At 40.0% G+C, this 18,571-nt stretch overlaps 1 protein-coding gene across 1 annotated transcript in view; it reads left to right on the forward strand.

The window, feature by feature from the left end:
• The window catches only part of ANKFN1 (ankyrin repeat and fibronectin type III domain containing 1), a 135,361-nt gene that overhangs the window by 81,871 nt on the left and 34,919 nt on the right, over window positions 1-18,571 (forward strand). The window contains exons 9-12 of the mRNA XM_004591002.3: window positions 2,562-2,661; window positions 2,962-3,094; window positions 3,569-3,685; window positions 10,001-10,216. Of these exons, the coding sequence (XP_004591059.3) occupies window positions 2,562-2,661; window positions 2,962-3,094; window positions 3,569-3,685; window positions 10,001-10,216 (566 nt within the window). The remainder of the gene's footprint in view (window positions 1-2,561; window positions 2,662-2,961; window positions 3,095-3,568; window positions 3,686-10,000; window positions 10,217-18,571) is intronic.

An 18,571-nucleotide genomic window follows, 5' to 3' on the forward strand; every position in this document is an offset into this window, starting at 1 on the left:
TGTCAGAAGTCAGGGTTGGAAATCAAACACCTCAGATATAGAACACCAAAGCCCTAATCAGCCCTCTAACCATCAGGCTATATGCCCATCCAAGAAAATTATTTTTATATTGAAGTGTACTCTGTTGATGTAAACAGTACCCAACTCTGCTGCAAAGAACAATGAACCAGTAAGTTGCTCAGCTGTAAAAATTTCTCCTGTCAGGTAAGTTTGGAAATTGTGAAGAGCTTCATTCCTGATCCCTCAGGAATGGAAAGTGGACACCAGAGTGTTGAAAATGCTAATGAAGTGATGTAGTGAATGAGTTAAGCATTTTACAAACTTTTTAGACATATACCATTTTTCGTAGAGTTAGTGAGGTCACAAACTGACCTATAAAATGCCGTGGTAAAAGAAACTCACAAGAAGGGAATGGTTCCATAGATTCTCAACTGTCCTTTATTGCTTAAATGATATTAAAGTATTTACAAAGAACAACAAAATTATCCTTTAAAATACTCAACTACAGGGCCTGACACAGTGGCTCAATGGCTAAATCCTCACCTTGCAAACTCCAGGATCCCATATAGATGCAGGTTCATGTCCCGACTACTCCACTTTCCATTCGGCTCCCTGCTTGTGGCCTGAGAAAGTAGTGGAGGATGCCCCAGAGCCTTAAGATCATACACCCATCTGAGAGACTTGGAAGAAGCTCCAAGCTTCGGACTGGCTCAGTTCCAGCAGTTGTGGCCACTTGGGGAGTGAACCAGCGCCTGGATTATCTTTCTCTCCATCTCTCCTTCTCTGTAAATCTGATCTGCCTTTCCAATAAAAATAAATAGATCTTTAAAGGATTAAAAAGAAAGTAATAAAATACTCAAATATATTGAGATTATGTGGTTCACTGGGATATCACCTGTGTAAATTTCACAATACAAAAAAATAGTTTAAGCCCTTGTTTTACCATTTATTAGCTGTATGATCCTAGGAAAAATAATTTAACCTCTTGAGCCATAACCTCTTCATCAGAAAATCAGAATAATACATAAGCTGCAGAATTGTCATAAGCATTAAAGTGGATAATTAATTACATTCACTCAGCACACCACAGGTCCCTTGAACACTCTCACATGTTTTTCTTCCACTGTTATTCCAGATGGAGAATGACACCACTCCTCATTGCTGTATATACTGAACATACTGCTATATCCTAGAATTAAAGTATAAATGTATTGAACCTTGAGGTACTCTATAATTGCACAACACATTCCAAACACAGAAGTAACAATAGAACATGCCAGGACTGGCCTTGTGGCATAGTGAGTTAAGCCCCCACCTGTGACACAGGTAACCCATATGGGCCCAGGTTCAAATCCCAATTGCCCTAGTTTTGTTCCAGATCTCTGCTAATGTGCTTGGGAAAAAAATGGAAGATGGTATTTGGGCCCCTGCACCTTCATGAGAGACCTAGAGAAAGCTCCCCCAAGAGTTCTGGCTTCAGCCTGGTCCAACCTTGGCCACTGTAGCTCTCTGGAGAGTGAGCCAATGGGTTCTCTATCATCCTCTCTATGACTCTGCCTTTCAAATAAAAAATAAAAATCCAAAGAAAAGGAAAAACGAAAAAGAACATCCTTTCTCTTACCAAACACCCCATACAGAAGGTATATCAAACCCTAATTCCTAGAGTTTGTTGGTCACAGTTAATTTGCATGCTCAATACTGGGATGAAAAATTTTTTTAAAAAGTTAAATTTACTTGGTTAATGCCCTGGCATAGAGTGAATTATAAAGAAGTCAACTTTAGAAGTCATCATAGTGATATCCAAAAAGGGTGAGTTCCAGTTATCACCTAATTACGCAACTTGTGAAACAACATTCACTCAAGCCCTGACTAGTGTCTGTCTTTAACTAGGGGGACAACTGCATTCAGAGTACAGAAAATGAACTTTTGCTTCCAATGCCTGAATCCAGAAGAAAACTGCAGCACAGAAGCCATAATAAGGATTCTCATTCTATCTGTTTCCACAAGGATGTATATGAGTGAATTTATATAATGGAAGAAAATGGCCCCCAAACAAAAGCCCTGGTTGTATAGAAGTGATAGGATAGGGATAATGTAGTAGGTTTTGTTGTATTCTCCAAACTAATTGTGATGTGATTATTTTTATGACTTAAAACTCATTGAATACTACAGAGAGTAACAAGGATAGTCTTGTCAGCATCGAGAAGGCAAGTTAGAGGAGGTAGGAAGAGATCAAATGAGTTAATTCCCTTTTTATATCACCTAATAATAAACTATATATCCCAAGAATATTTTAAAAATAAACTGTATTTTATCTATGGAGTTGTACTGCTCATCACCAATATTTTCAAGTAGGTGTTTATCAGTTTAATTAACCTACTAGTATTTCAACATCTAAGAATTTTTCAATAAGAATATGTGAACTGAATCCCTATATGAAACTGAAGATGACATAGAGGTCAAGAGAAAGAAAAAAAAAAGAGGACAGAAAGGCAGGAAGAAATTGAGAGTATTCAGCTGCCAAATGGAATTCACACTGTATTTTCTTTTCTCTGTTCCAGAAAGCTCAAAATTACAAACCACAGGCCGCAAGCAATCAGTTTCAAGGAGCCTGAAACACCTTTTCCATTCCTCAAACAAGTTTGTGAAGACTTTAAAACGGTGGGACATGCTTACTGTTTTCAGAAGGTCTTAACTTCTCAGGAATTAGCTTATATTGGTTCTGAGAAGAAACTTGGAAGAAATCTTCTTGTCGTTAAAAGAATGAAACTCACTTTTTGCCTGAAAATTTGGGCAAGATAATAATTTCTCTGAGTTTTAGTGAGTGAACTTGTGATATTCAGCAGGAAAATGGTCCTAGATATATTTTAGATTCGTCATTATCATATCCAAGAGAAATTTCTGCCAAAAGTCAGACTTGATAAAAGAGACTAAAGATACTTCTCCTTTGTTTCGTTTTAGAGGACTCTACATAGCTGTTATATTTTATTACAAAGACAATATGTTGGTCACCAATGAAGATCAAATACCAATCGTTGAAATAGATGACTCTCACACCAGTTCCATTACGCAAGATTTTCTGTGGTTCACAAAGGTATACAGAGTTCTGATTTCATTTTTCCCCACTTCATTGCAATGTTACTGCATATAAATCCCTGAAACCTTAGTTGAGTGGTCTCCAGCGGTCAGAGTACTTGGGTGGAAGTAAATTGTCTCCAAGGACCCTTTTAGCCTTAATATGCCCTGTGTCATTAAAAAAATGCCTACATGGTGTCTACACTGCATTTTCAAAGCAAAGAAGCTTGCATCCTGTCAGATTGTGTCTCCACTATTCTTGAATTATGGGATCATTTGGCAAAGACTAAAATGTGGATCTGACTGTTTCATTAACATTCAGATCTTTTTCCAATTGGACAGAGATCAAAAAGTTGTTTCGCATGTATCTGAAAATGGACTGGGGAACAAACATCAGGGGTCGGGTTTCCTTCTCCCTGCTTTTGCTTTGATGCCACAACCTAAATCATGTACTGGCTTAGATGATGATATGACCTTGTGACTTCTTTTGCAGCTGTCTTGTATGTGGGAAGACATAAGGTGGTTAAGGCAAAGCATACCTATCTCCATGTCCTCATCCACAGTGTTGCAAACCAGGCAGAAGATGCTTGCAGCAACAGCCCAGCTACAGGTAAGGGCCTGGCATACATCCAGACACCCAAGGATTATTTTTTCTAAGTCAAACCATTCAGTTAAGCTCACCTAGGAAGGAAGAGTTGGCTCCTTTGTTTCAGATACACAGGCACAATTCATTTCTTGGACAGTTTGTGCTCCGCACCTGCTCACCTGGTGAACCTGTCCCTCTGGCCATCTCCTGAAAAGGAGTTTCTTTTGAAGAGCATATGAGTAGCCTCCTAAAGAAGGAGTATAGAAAGTTGAGCTCTAGATTTTGTATTCGTAACTCATTTATCCTGCTCAGCCTTGGTGCAATCACTTGCAAAATGAAAGGAATCTGACTAGATTGAAGAATCCCTGTTGCCATAGTATCCTGAGCAGCAATGAGTGGACAGAGATGTGGAACTCTGATAGTGTTTTGAGGAGTTTCTTGGTGGGATGTTTTTGGTAAAACAGACATCTTGTTTACATTTTTACATACTTATAAAAAAGTAAATAACAAACACCTCTTAAATGGTTACCTGTGATCTCTAATACATTAATCCGTTCATTCTAACAATAAAATTGGGTCAAGTTGCCAAGACCTGCAAGAATTCTCACAAATTACAGAGCTCCCTCTAAAAATGACAACCAAACCAATCCTCTTGGTTTTTCCTTTCATGGTTTTCCTGGGTTTTTTTATGAGCTGAATTTTTGGTTCTTACTATGGGAAAATTTTTGCTATATGATGCTGAGGTTCTCCAGAGATCACTGAGCCTCTACCATGTTGGTATTTATCCACAATGCTGTCAGTTATTTTCATCCCAGAAATGTGCATTAACAAGAACATATGATGGGCCAGACCATAACAATTATGGTATAAAATAGGGTCACAATGACAACAAAATCCTTCTATGGTTCATTCCCTACCTGTAATTATAGAAACTGCATTACTTGAACGACTGCCATAACAATTCAAGTTGATGTAGTAATAATCGTGTTTTTTTCATAATTCATTATGAAAGGTAACATTTATCCACTGTGCTATGCTCAACACACAAATGCTCTGCCTTGTATCAACAGTTTTCTCAGAGATTTAAGCAAACAGTATTCTTCATTTGAACTCATCCCCGATTGCAGGATCTTCTCCTCTAACTCAAGGAGACGTTCTTGGAGCTGGGCCATGATGACTATGCTGAAATTGAAGCACCTCTTCACTACCCATGCACTTGGGCTGAACCTTGTCACTGTACCCACACTGCCCTTTCTTTAGGATAAAGTACATCCCCCCATCACATGAGTCTCAGACCCTTTAGTGGACCCTCCTGTTACCCCACATGCAACCCAGACAGGCCAAGATCACAAGCTAAACAACCTTGGAATTTCAAGCAGGCTCTTTATCATGTGTTTATTGGAGGCTTCCTAGAACACTTTCATCTGGTATCAGTAACATGAGAAGGATCAAGCTGTTACAAGCCAGCGCAGTCAGAGACTGAGTGACACCAGCTTGGCCAGTGTGACCCTACTCAACTGCTCCCACTGCAATCATTTTTGGATTTCCTCAAACCCCAAACCTATTGAGCCTACTATGCTTCAGTATGTATCATGCTTCTTCTAAGGTGCATCACAGTCTGAACTTTTTCCCTCCATATTTATTTGGAAGAAAAAAAAAGGCTGGATAAATCTAACACTTCTAGAGTATTTCCACATTGTTGCAGAAAGATCACAAAAATGGGCAGATTGCTATGTTAAATTCTTGACTACAATTCTCATGTGAAATGTTACCTACTGGGCCTATTCCAATTCTCTACTAAATCTTCTTTCCCGTAGTATAAAGCCACAATTTAAAACCTCATTTTCCCACATCCCTTCCCTTTCTTCATATTCTCTAGCCATATCTTATATGTGATGACTTCACCACATAATTTGTTAAGAAAATAAATATGGAAGTGGGTTTGTGGCACAGCAAATTAAACTGTTATTCCATATTGGAATGCCTGGTTCAAGTCCTGGCTACTCCATTTCTGATCTGACTTTTTGCTAAGGCACATACAAGACAGCAGGTGATGGCTTCAGTACTTGAGTCTCTGTTATCCACAGAGCAAACCCAGAGCTCCTGTCCCTTGGATGCAGCCAGGTGCAGCCCTGGTTGTTGCAGAGATCTGGGGAATGAATCAGCAGATAGAAGAGATTTATATTTATTTGCTTTCATTTTCTTGCTCATTCATATTCTCTGTGTGTGCATGTCTTTTTCTCTCTCCTTTATATTCTCCCTCAGTTCCTTCTCTCTCACTCTGCCTTTTGAATAACCAGTTTTTATCTTTCCCAGGTTTTTTTAAATTTGTCTTGGAAAGGCAGATTTAGATAGAAGGAGAGGCAGAGCAAAAGATCTGCCAGTCTGCCAGTCTACTCCCCAAGTGGCTGCAATGGCCAGCCAGAGCTTAGCTAATCCGAAGTAGTCAGGAGCCAGGAAGTTCCTCTAGGTCTCCCACATGGGTGCAGAGGCCCAAGGCTTTGGGCCATCCTCTACTGCTTTCCCAGGCCAAAAGCAGGTGTCTGGGTGAGAAGTGAACAGCTGGGACACAAACTGGCACCCATATGGGATCCTGGTACATGCTAGGTGAGGATTTAGCCACCAGGCTCTCATGCCAGGCCCAATAAGCTAATTTTGAAAGGAGAAAATAAATATAATTTTTCTACTACCAAATCTTCCTTGCCTTGACCACACTTTCTTCCCTCCTATATTACTATATGAAGTCTCATTCCTGCATCCTGAGACTTTTCCCTCTGCCTGTTCCCTGGATTGCATTTCTTCCCCCGTATTTATTTATTTATTTAAGATTCATTTCAAACAAACAATAGCAGCAGCAGCAACAAAAAAACCTCTCAAACTGAACTTTTCCAAATTTCCACCTTGTCCCTACTACATGCCCCTTCAGCTACCAAACTTCCACTTATACCCAAACTCCTTCAAAAAGTTGCCCCTATTCTTTCTCCACTCAGTTCACCTCCCACTCACTTGTCAACATGATGACTTTTGTGAACTCCAGGACTACAAAACTGTTCTCTGAAGCCACCAGGAATCAGTGTGAGATGGTGCCAAGGAAGCTAGAACTTCAGGTCCCTCCCTTGCATAAGCCCTGTAAGTGTGGGGGCTCATGGAGTGTTTTAGGGAGGGAGGAAGAGCTGGTTTTCAATCAGGAAACATTTCTAACCAATGGCCTAAAGAAATTTCATGGCGAATGGAAGACCTGGAATTCCAAATACAGGTTGAATATCCCTATCCAAAATGCTTGGAATCAGAAATGTTTTAGAATTTTGGGGGAGTCTGGCATATTTGCATAGCAGTTTTTACTGGACTGAGGTGTCTGCAATCCAAAACACCAAATTTGGAGATAATTTCATTTTATCAACCCAAATAAGATTCACCTTTTTTGCCTAATGTTACAGCTTTAATTTTGTATTCTTCATCTTTAAAAAGGGGGGAACCCAAAATTCTGTAGTTCAGGAACTCAATAACTGAATCTACTCTGCCAAATGGCTACTGTCACTAGATTCAGTGGACACGAAGTCCTCTTTGCAACTGACATCTTATCTCACACTACACTTGGTCCCGCTCTCCCTTTCTCAGCTGCCAGATCCCTTGGCTTCCACGTTTCCATATACTCTCCTGATTTTCTTCCAGGTTTCTGGGCCTTCTCAGTCTCCTCAGCTAGCTCATAGTGTCCTCCACTTGAAATACTCTTCTTCCAGCCCTTCTCAAGTAATTCCTACATATGCTTCCGAACTCAGTTTAAACTTTATTCTTCCTCCAAGAGCCTTTCTCTGAACCTTAAGAAAACCACTCTCACAGCACCTTGTTTGCTTCAGAGGAATTGTTATAATCCTTTCAGTGAATTGTTTGTGGCATTATCTGCTTAGTGATTCATTTAGAATACAAGTTCTTGAGTTAAGACAGAATAGTTGTCTTGGTTACTATATTGCCAATTCCTGGCATACAGTAGACATTCATTTAGTTAACTATTGGTTGGAGAAATAAATGTATTTTGTCAGGCCAAACGCTTGTAGTTCAAAGATCACACAGTAGCAAACAATTGGATAATCGTGTTTAATTGAAATAAACATTCCAGCCAATGTCTGTGATCAGCTTTGTGATCACAGTCATAGTCTGTCTTAGTGATAATATTAATTCAATCAGCAAAAGGCATTGAGTTCCTATCTCAAATCCAAGAGCAGGAAACCCAGAGACAGAGATGAAATAATCATGATTTCATTACATGAATCCCAATATATTCTGTGAAACTCAAGACCTGCAAAGATAGAAACTTGTGCATAAAGTACTAGGGGACAAAAGAGAATGGTAATTGCTATCTAAGAGAGCTATGAAATATTTCCCATACATGGTAAAACACTAGTTGTGCATCGAAAGTAACAATGTGTGAGCTGGAATAGGATCCTTACTATAAATAAGTAAATGAAGTTCAAAAACAAAGTGGGCATTTGGCATGGCAATTAAGTTGATGTGGGATGCGGACATCCCCCATCACGGGGCTTAGGCTCGAGTCTCACCTTTGATCCCAACGTCAGCTTCCTCCTAAAACACACCAGACACACAGATGGTCCCTGCCACCCACACAGGAGACCCAGACCCTGCTCCTGACTTCAGGCTATTGCAGGTATCTGGCGAGCGAACAAGACAATGGAAAATCTTTATTACTCTCTCCTCTAAACCCCAATCTCTGTCTCTCTTCCTTCCTCCCACCCTCACCCTCTCAAATAGTTTGGAAAAAAAAAAAAAGCAAATGTTATACTATACCAAGCATAGCTGGATTTAATCCTTTAAACACTCTCCAATGTACAGAGAGCATAAGAGATATCTGACTATATGAACTCTTAATTTTAAAAGATGGAACTCAGAGGCTGAACAATTTTTTAGAACTTCAACAGTTAGTAAATGCGCCATTCCTCAAACTCACCACAGTGTGAATACAAGCCTAAGAGTGATACGTTGGAGACAACTGGGAAATACTCGAGAACTCTAGAAGTCTCTCGTCAAACACTTGCCAGCATAAGTGTGGCATAAGTATTTACACCACAGAAATTGGCCTATGCCACAAATCAGTAGGGTCCCTCCTCTCCTGCCTTTTTCCCTGTCTTTCTAGCTTACCAGCACAGCACTGTTTATTAACAAACTGCCTCCCTGGATAGCTACAGCATTACATAGGACTAGACTAAACAACTACCTGTCTGCGATTTAGAAGGCAATTTTTTGAAATGAAATGCCTGAGTAGACCTTTTAAATATTGTAATAACGATGCTGCCCACTTACTTTTTGTAATATGTTGGTAATTATTTATGAAGTTCCCTGTTTGCTCTGTGTCTAATGTCTAATCTTAAACTTAAGATGCAGTCCCTACCAGTGAGGAAACAGTGTTTGCTGTGATGTGGATGTTGACCAGATGGCTCACTCATTTTTTTAGGTCAACCTTGTCATTTTTACAAATTCCAGTTCTACTTTTGCTCTCATGCTAGCAGGTCATCTCATCATCATCATTTATGTGAGCTCACAAAAACAACAGCCAGGAGCTCTGAGATGATTTATAATTTTAAGAAAATCAAAAGATATTTACAGCACCAGATTTTATGCTATTTATCCAGCACTCTAGGTTAGAAATCTTCAAGCCATGCATATTTGTAAAATTCATGTTTATTTTAGCAACACCCATCAGAACCACTCCACATTTAATATGGCACCCTTCCTTTCCCACCTTTCTAAAAGTATTGTCTGCCTCAGCTGGCCTAGTTATAAGAAATTTGAAAGGAGCTTTTAAATAAATAGAACCCCTGAAATGCAGGTAAGTCAAACCAGGCCAGTGACCCAATTAAAGTACCATGAAGGCACTTTGCACTCATTGGGGGACCTGTACAATGTGCTACATTGTCAATTCACATCTTCATTTTAAACAACCCCCACCTCACAGCTTACTGTAGATCTCTTGAAAACTTCACAAGTGGCATACTTTGAATATCAGGCATTTTCTTTAAAACATCTGGGATTCTCTTCAAGTGCTGGTAACTGAGGTTTGTGTTTTGGTGTGTCTATGTGGGTGAGAGTATTTACAGATTTTGAATTTGCTTAAGAAAACAATTTTGTGCCTCTTTCTACAGGTTTATGAAGACATTTTCTTTCATCTTCTGTTAAGTACATTTCTATGACGCCATGTATTTTAAGTATACAAGAAAAATAAAAACAGCTTCTCAGAAGTGAGATAATTATTCAGTGTCATATTGCAGTTCTTTTGCTTTGTTTATACAGCATCATCTAAGCTACCAGGAATCTATTTGTTTCTAGAACTTGCTGGGAACACACAACCTGGGAAGAGTTTACTATGAGCCCATTAAAGATCGGCATGGAAACACACTCATAGTCACTATCAGAGAGGTGGAGATGCTTTATTCCTTCTTCAATGGCAAATGGATGCAGATCTCCAAGCTGCAAAGCCAAAGGAAATCTCTGTCCACACCGGAAGAGCCAACGGCCTTGGATATTTTACTAATAACCATCCAGGTGTGTAGTTTTCTTTTTGTTTCTTTAATTTCCTAATGATATCTGAACTTACAAACACAATTACTGAGGACTAGTGAAACAGATCAAAAGCCCTTTGTATTTGCAGAGACAGGGTGGACAGGGTCCCAGACAGGTGACTGCTTCTGTCCCAGACACAGAAATGAAGGTACATTTATTCATCATGCTTTGGATCTGGAACCCACTCAGCAATACCAATAGTGGGAATCCTGAAAATATCATGACCAATAATCAATGGGAAACACAGGCCAATAACTGAATGGGGGAGAGGGCGATCTATAGATATTATAATCAAGGCATTAAAACAATATCTGAATAGACTGTGATAACAACGTGTTTTTAGAATTCCTGGACCATGCATGCATATGTATGCATGTGCACCTATATGTGGCATTTTGAACAAAAACTTGCTTGTCTTTCATAGTATTCCCTTGGAATTAGGTCCCCAGAAAAGAAATAACTGGAGTTCAAAGAGGTCAAGTGACACAGCGCTACAGAGAAAAGCAGATTTAGTGAAGCTCATGAAACTTTCATGTCAGTCAGCTTTTCGTTTCTAGGATCCGAAAGGGCCCCTAGCAATTTCACACACATAATTTCTTTTTCTCAAGGAAGATACCACAAACCATATTAGTGTCAGGCTCAACAAAACTTGGAATTTATGATAGGCATACACAAAAATGAAACAGCTGTTTCAACTCTAATCTTTTGACAGCAGTCTTCCTTCTGCTCTGCTACCTCAAGTTGTGGGGTAGGAGTTGAGGGTTTTAGTGAGGAACGTGAGATGAAATAAAGGGTTAAAGATGCACCTGTATATCAAATAGCTGCCACACTTCAAAACTCAGGCAACTTAGATGCAGACTCTTGGCCCACAGGGCAGCATGAGGACACAAGGCCATGTCATGGTCATGTCCTGAGTGCACACTCTCTTGCAATCCAACATTCAGTGATTTCCTTTGTGAAAAAATGATTTCCTTTGTGAAAAGAGCTCTAAGCTCTTTTTTCCCCTTCTTTCCTTTCTTCCTTCCTTCCATCTTTATATCAGCTTGTGGGGATGAGTTGTATGGAACTCTCCAGTTAGGTAAAACTGGAAGAAATATTTACATTGAGTCCCATGCAAACAACAGCTTATTATCCAAAAGGCAGTCCATCTTGAGTAACAGGGAAGGAAGGACCCTTACTTCCACATAAGAACAAGCCAAATCTGAGATGCAGTAGCTATTCATGGTCACCATAAACCACTAATCCACTATCTAACTTACATTGATTCCTCCACAAAGCAGGTAGCCAGTATAATACTCCTCTCACCTTTTTGTTACTTGCTCTGCCCCAAACTTAGACAAAAATGCAGTGTAGCAAAGGTAAGCTAATTGGCCCAAGCCAGTGCTTCTGGATTTGATTTAATGAATTTGAGTTCATAGGAAATTGATAGAGAGTACGTGCGTATGTGGAGGAGGAGGGGGCAGGGACCATAGACACATTTGTGACTCCCCTCTTCACCTTTTATAAGCAAGTGCTAAAAGAAACACTTTTTAAAATCATAACAAATTGAGCTTTTACAGGGTGACTAATACACTAATCCCCTATAGGGATAAACGGAGGTCTGGGCTACCTTTGCTCCTAGAAACACAGCACAGGCCCCAGCATGATATAATACCTGGTTTCTCCTAGACTTATTACATTAAAAATGTGTTACAGGTGCAGAAAAATTCCAATCTGGTGAAAGGTTGTTAGAGAAGGAGACCAAAATTAGAGACAGGATCAGGTTTCCACACAGATCCAAGTGGAAAATTTACCCCCGCTGACTGGCACATTCCTGCTTGATGTCATTCCCACCCACCCCTTCTCTTTCTTTTCCTCCTCTCTCTCTCTCTTCCCCCCCGCCCCCCACATAGGTCTACACTGCAGAGGAGACACGGGATCAAACTCCAAGGGCTGATATCCAATCACTTCTACACTTGAGATGTAACTATGCCAGGAAGTGGTTCTACCTATTCAACATGAAAATGGAGATGGGTCTTGATAGTGTCCCAAAGCAATCGGGGTAGTTTTCATAATCATAGGCCATAGACCACTCTCCTCAGGGGCAATGAGGAGATGACCACCAGGCTCTCTAATTGGAAGCCTGGGGTTCTCCTCCTCAGATCAACTGACATGGTATTGGTCCTGACTTCCCTTTCAAGTTAACATGGCCAGGGCCACCCCCTGAACTCAATCTTTGTGCATCCTCCTCTACACACACACACACACACACACACACACACACACACACAAAACCCTCAACTTCAGAGTTCTGATGAGGTTAAACAACTGTTTTGTAAAACACTGCAACAGTACAAAGTGAGTGCTCAATAATAAGAATTTGTCTCTTCAGAAAAACCCAAACAATTGCAGGCTCACCTCAGGTCATATTTAATCTGTTCCCTCTTCCCTGCTCCTCCAGAAGAACTTTGACATTGGCCCCAAATTTCTTGGGGACATTTTGTCACCATCTTTTCTAACAGCAAAGAGAAAGTAATATGTTCCACAGTGCAATCTTCAAGAGGGATAAGGGCTTTAACAAAGGCTTAGGCCACAACTAATCAATCTCTACAGCCCTAGAGAACATCCAGGGTCCAACTCACCTTCTCAAATCCCAAACCTTGTAATTGGCCTCTCCTCCAACCCTGGGAAAGAGAAAAGCCCTGCTCACACTTGTCTTAGAGGAACAAGACAGTCTTTATAAGCAGCCTAATTGGCAGTAAGTATTTCTCTCATAGAGAGATCCCTTTCAGGTGCTTAGTTACTCCAACCATGACTTTCCAGGGTCACTCAGCTAACTGGAAACCCAACATGTGACATTGTCTCTGAAGATAAACATTTTACACACACACACACACACACACACTCCATAAAAAGCATTTCAAAAGGCTTGTGGAAAATGAATGTTAGCTTTTTACATCAACTTTTACTTAAAATATCCTCATATATTTAAACTTGTGACACTTTTGTCACATCCATGATATCATTTAATCCTCACACAAACCCAGCGAGATTCATTGGGTAATTTTACTGTATGTACATCACAGATGAAGCCACAGTTCAAGAAAACCATGTGCCAAGATCAGATCAAAGAGTATCCCAAGAGTGGCAGCGTTTGACAGTGACAGGGGCTGATACCACCATTTGGGATGTCCACATTCCATTTCAGAATGCCTGTGTCCAGGCCCAGGCCCTGCTCCTGCTTGCAGCTTCCCTGCAAATGTACACCTTTGGAAGCAGCAGGGATGACTCAAGTAACTGGGTTATTGCTACACACGTGGGAGACTTGGCCTGAGTGTCTGGGTCCTGCTGTGTCCATTTGTAAAGTGTAGATGTCTCTGGCTCATTCTCACTCTACCTTTCAAATGCGTGAAATGGAAACTAAACAGTACTGAGAGAAGATTCAAATGTCTGTCTTCTGACTCCTATCTCCGAGTCCTCCCCCTTCTGCCATGCTACTCTGCACTCCCACCCTCCTTTTCTCTGCATCACTTTTAAGGTATGGTCTTAGGGAGGCCATGACACAGCCTGCTTTCCTTCTCGCCTGCTTAGCCATTCCTGGTCACCCTAGGAACCCCATGTTGTATTCATACACCCTAAGTTCCTGGGACTTAACTACCTTGTCTGCATTTTCTCATTGCCTTCCAGATCATTCCTACTCTTCCTATGCCCATGCAGCTTCTAACATGGACATAGGAGTCAGATTAGCAAAAATCAGGCAACTGTGATGCACTTAAACAATTGGATTTTTTTTTAAACAGTTGGATTCTAACAAAACTTGCAAGCGATGTTCATTTAAAGATTATTCATAATTGGGCATGTCATAATTGCTCAACTGGCTAATCCTTCCCTTTCAAGCACTAGCATGTCCCAGCTGCTCCACTTCCCATCCAGCTCCCTGCCTGTGGCCTAGGAAAGCAGTGGAGAACAATTCAAGTCCTTGGGACCCTGCATCCATGTGGGAGACCCAGAAGAGGCTCCTGGTTTCAGATTGGCTCAGCTCCAGCTGATGTGGCCCCTGGGGGAGTGAACCAGAGGACAGATGATCTTCTTCTTGTAATGTCTTTCTCTGTAAATCTGCCTTTCTGACAAAAATAAGCAAATCTTTTTTAAAAATTATTCTTAAGAACCAAAGAGTAGAATGTCGAAATAGCTGATAAGTGCCTAAACAAAATGCTGTATATCCATATAAGTACTACCCAGTCAAAACAATGGGTGTTTACAGAAAAATCTGTCCTTCCAAGTTTGAAAATTCATAACATGTACATTTTTATCATGTATATAATTTTAGGCCCACAACCTCTGCCATCCTGGCCAATTTAGCATCCATACCTTATCTGGAAAAGCAACCATCTACTGTGCCTCCAAAAATCTTGTAACACATCTGTTCACAGAAAAGAGACTGGATATGCTCTCCCTAATCACCAATACACTTCTCTCCCAGAGGTCCAGTCCCACACCCCACCACCTCCAGGCCTCTCCGCTCATGTTTAATAAACATTATTTTCAACACCGACTAGGTGCCAGGCGCTCTACTGGGTGCTATAGAAAAAACAAATGAATAAGTCAAGCTGTCTGCTCTCAAGGAGGGAGACAGACTTGTAAACAAATCAAGGTAATACAAGGCAGAATTAAGGCAGTGCTTGATAGGAGTACAAACAGTGTACTATGGGAGAACAGACAAAGCAGCTATTAACTCCACTTGGAAATATCAGGAAAGGGTGTTACAGAAGAGGTGGCATTTGCTAGAGCCTTGCATTGGGTTATCAAGTAGAGAGAAAAGAGAAAGACGGGAAGCAGCCAGGGACGTAGAGTCAGAGGGAGAGAAGGATTAAATAAGATGGAAAAAAAATTAGTGAAGGGTCTGATAAAGAAATGAGGCAGATCCGGCTCTACTTTCAGACCAGAGATGGTCTCCCCAACAAGCCATTGAACTTATCTGGACAATAAAGATGCTGGACTCTGTGCCTGGTATATGCTTGCAATGAAAGAATATCATGTGAACTTGAACTGTGGTAATGCAACAAGGTGGAGGAACCCACCATGGGGGAGGATTTGGAGAGGGGTAGGGGGAATCCCAGTACCTATAAAACTGTGTCACATAATGCAATGTAATTAATAATAAAAATAAAATAAAATAAATAAAAAAAAGAAAGAAATGAGGCAGATCACACCCACCCTTGGCCCCAAGAGGACCTTTCACAATCTTGCTGCTTTTATTACTCTGGGTTACATGAATGCTTTCTATACATTTCCCTCACGTACTTAAATGTGAGCTTCATCAAGAGAATGGTCTCTGATGGTCATCGGGATGCTATTAATATCCTAGCACAGTGCTTGCCATATAATAATAACTGCCCAGTAAAATTTGGTTAGAAAGTGATCATGAACCAAAAAAAAAAATCAAAAATAAGGCTGGACACATATAGGGAAAGAAGCATTTTGGCTACAGATGAGAGACATGAAAGGTCATGATGGAAGCAAAGGTCCCTGCAGATGGTACAGACCCCTGAGCACTCACATTGGTTTTGGAAGGCCTCTCTAGTGTACCCTGAGTATATGCATCAGACACCTTCTTTCACTTCCTATTAATGTCTCAGGCTCCAGAAACAGACTGATGGAAGATCAGTAACTATGTAAAAGCAAGAAATGACAGAGTAAATGCTCAGTAATTAGTCTTCAAATATTTAATTAAAGAGTAAATTACTTCATCCCAGCATGGTGTCATTCTTTACATAGCCATAATATGCTCCTAACTCACATTCTACTTGTGGTCAGTTCTGACCCGCTCATGTTTTCCTGTTACCCTCTCACCCATCCTATATTTGCACTTTGGGGTTTGGGTCTTGACAAAACATTTTTCTATTAAGTTTCAACCCTAATTATGATAGGCTTATTTTTTCAATGCATTGAGCCATTCATAGCTTTATTACTTATTATTTTCCAGAAATTCAAAACCACACAAAATTTAGGACCCACAAATTTGATACACATTTTTGATTCCCTTGTCTGGAATGTCCATTAATAAGCTGAACAGACTGGCCCTCAGGACCAACCCCTTCTTGGCCATCACTCAATATGCTTCCTATTTCCACATCAAATCCATCATCTACAAATCTTCAATCCAGATATTTAGTTAATTAAAGTAATGCATTTAAGAATCTACTCTCCCCAGGTTAGTGAAACACATTACACTGGAGACTCATCTGTGTATCTGTCGTCTTTCTGTGTATCTTCTCCTAAAAGAAATTAAAGCTGTCTGATTTGCCTTTTTACAAAAGCAAGCTGACCCTTATTTAGGACCCCAGATTTTCCCAGGTGACTGCAAACTGACTGTTAGTTGGTTCTTTCTCATTTTTCGCAAAGATCAGTAAGTTGGAGGTCCCTTAATTGCCATCATCCTGTGTTTCTCCTTATTCTTTTTCTAATTCTCAGGGACCTTTCCAGTTCTCAATGATCTCTCTAAAAGAAGATTCCTTGGCCCTGTAGTCACATCTGTTTGTTCAGCGAGTACCACGAGTATCACCAGGATGCACATCATAACGGCCTGATGATTTTTCCTCCCATTACCCAACTCACTCCCTTTCATTAGTCACTCATAGCCCAAAAGTTTACTTGACTCAACTTTCTCCAACTACTTCTCTGTTCTACACAGCTTAAGTAGATGTTTTAAAATGTCAGCCTTACCCATCTTCTGGTATTTATAAAATTCTTTTCTTTGCAATCACAAAATCAAATTTTTTTTCTCTTCTTGCCAGTTTCTGAAAGTTGTCTAGGCTTGCTTCTCTGTACGCAATGGTTATCTCTAATGATTACCCAATTGGTAACCACTCTTATTTTGTCTCTCTTTGACTAGTCCAATATATCGTTTAAAAGATCTGGTTCAATTTCTACACGTGGTGTATAAGTTTTAAAAAGAAACAGTATGGAGTGCTCAGAACAGAAAGCAATGGAAACACACAGCCCTACCACTTACTTCATAGTGTAGTTCAAGAAAAAAAATAGATAAATATTATACATATAATTTAAGAATTTCTGCTGTATTCCCACATTGCCTCAATCAAAAAATTTCAGAATATTGTGATTATCTGCTTACACATCTGTATTTTGTGACGTCCTCAACAGTAGGGATCATATTGTTTCAGGGTTCCCTGAGACCCTGATGCCTCCCATGGTCCTTGACACATCACATGAACACTCCAAGTGCTGACAAGGAATACAACAGAGGGAACTGTACACGATAAAATATGCAGGTGTATCAAGTGGTTCAATCTACAGAGCACGGCTCACTCACTACAGTGAGCTAAGAAGGCCTTGAAACTGTGCCATACTGAATTCTACACAAGGTGAAAGGTCTGAAATGTTTGCTTTTATATCCTTCTTGCCTTCCATGAACTTAGTGGTAGAGATGGTTCCCTGCACTTCACCTTTTATATACGTGTGTGTGTTATGTAAACTCTAATATATGTATACATAATTTATATCACACATTTACTTTATATTTTTAATTAACACATATTTGTAAACAGGTGTTACATCTCATACATTCATGATGTTTAAATCAAACTAAGGAATACATCTAGTATCCCACTAGTTTTTGTGTAATAAGATATTTAAATTTATTCTCTGATTTTACCCTTTTTGAATACCAGGCTAAATTCTAGCCTGTAGAAAACTTTATAACTGGTAGCCTAACTTACCACTCCTAACTTTGCGCCTTACACCTGACTGCCCAAATGTTTAAAAATCTTACCCACTGATATAGGGGGAGGAAAAAAGTAGCCTGTATTATCCAATTATTAATCATACTAGTGCCTACAATTGTATAGGAAAGCAAAGTCATAACTCAAATAATGCACCAGAGAAGTGATCACATCTAAAACAAGATTCCATCCCAGCATCCCTCTGTGCTTGCCTGGGTTGGCATTGGTTACTAAAGCAACTACTTGACTCAGTCTGCTGCTTCTGCAATACCGTGGGGCAAAGAAAAAAAAGTAAATTTAACACAAAACTATTATAAAGTAAAATGGAATCTTGTGAAAGAAACAGTTCTGTAAAGCGGGTGATGTGCAGCTCTCATCCAGTCAGAAGCAAAGTCACAATTGAAAAATAGACCAGTAGGCAACTGAAAATGGATGAGGAGGACTTAAGTGTCACATATTTAAGATGCCGGGGGGTGGGGAAGAAAATGTGAAGTCCTCACTTAACTTTTGCAAGAATTATCCTCTTTATGATTACATCAGGAGAGTCAAATATGATAAGTGCCATGTCAGTTATCATACAGCATGGTCTAACAGAGTAAGCCAAGGGATAGGAATC

Source organism: Ochotona princeps, chromosome 17 (assembly GCF_030435755.1).
Source record: "Ochotona princeps isolate mOchPri1 chromosome 17, mOchPri1.hap1, whole genome shotgun sequence".
Taxonomy (NCBI): domain Eukaryota; kingdom Metazoa; phylum Chordata; class Mammalia; order Lagomorpha; family Ochotonidae; genus Ochotona; species Ochotona princeps.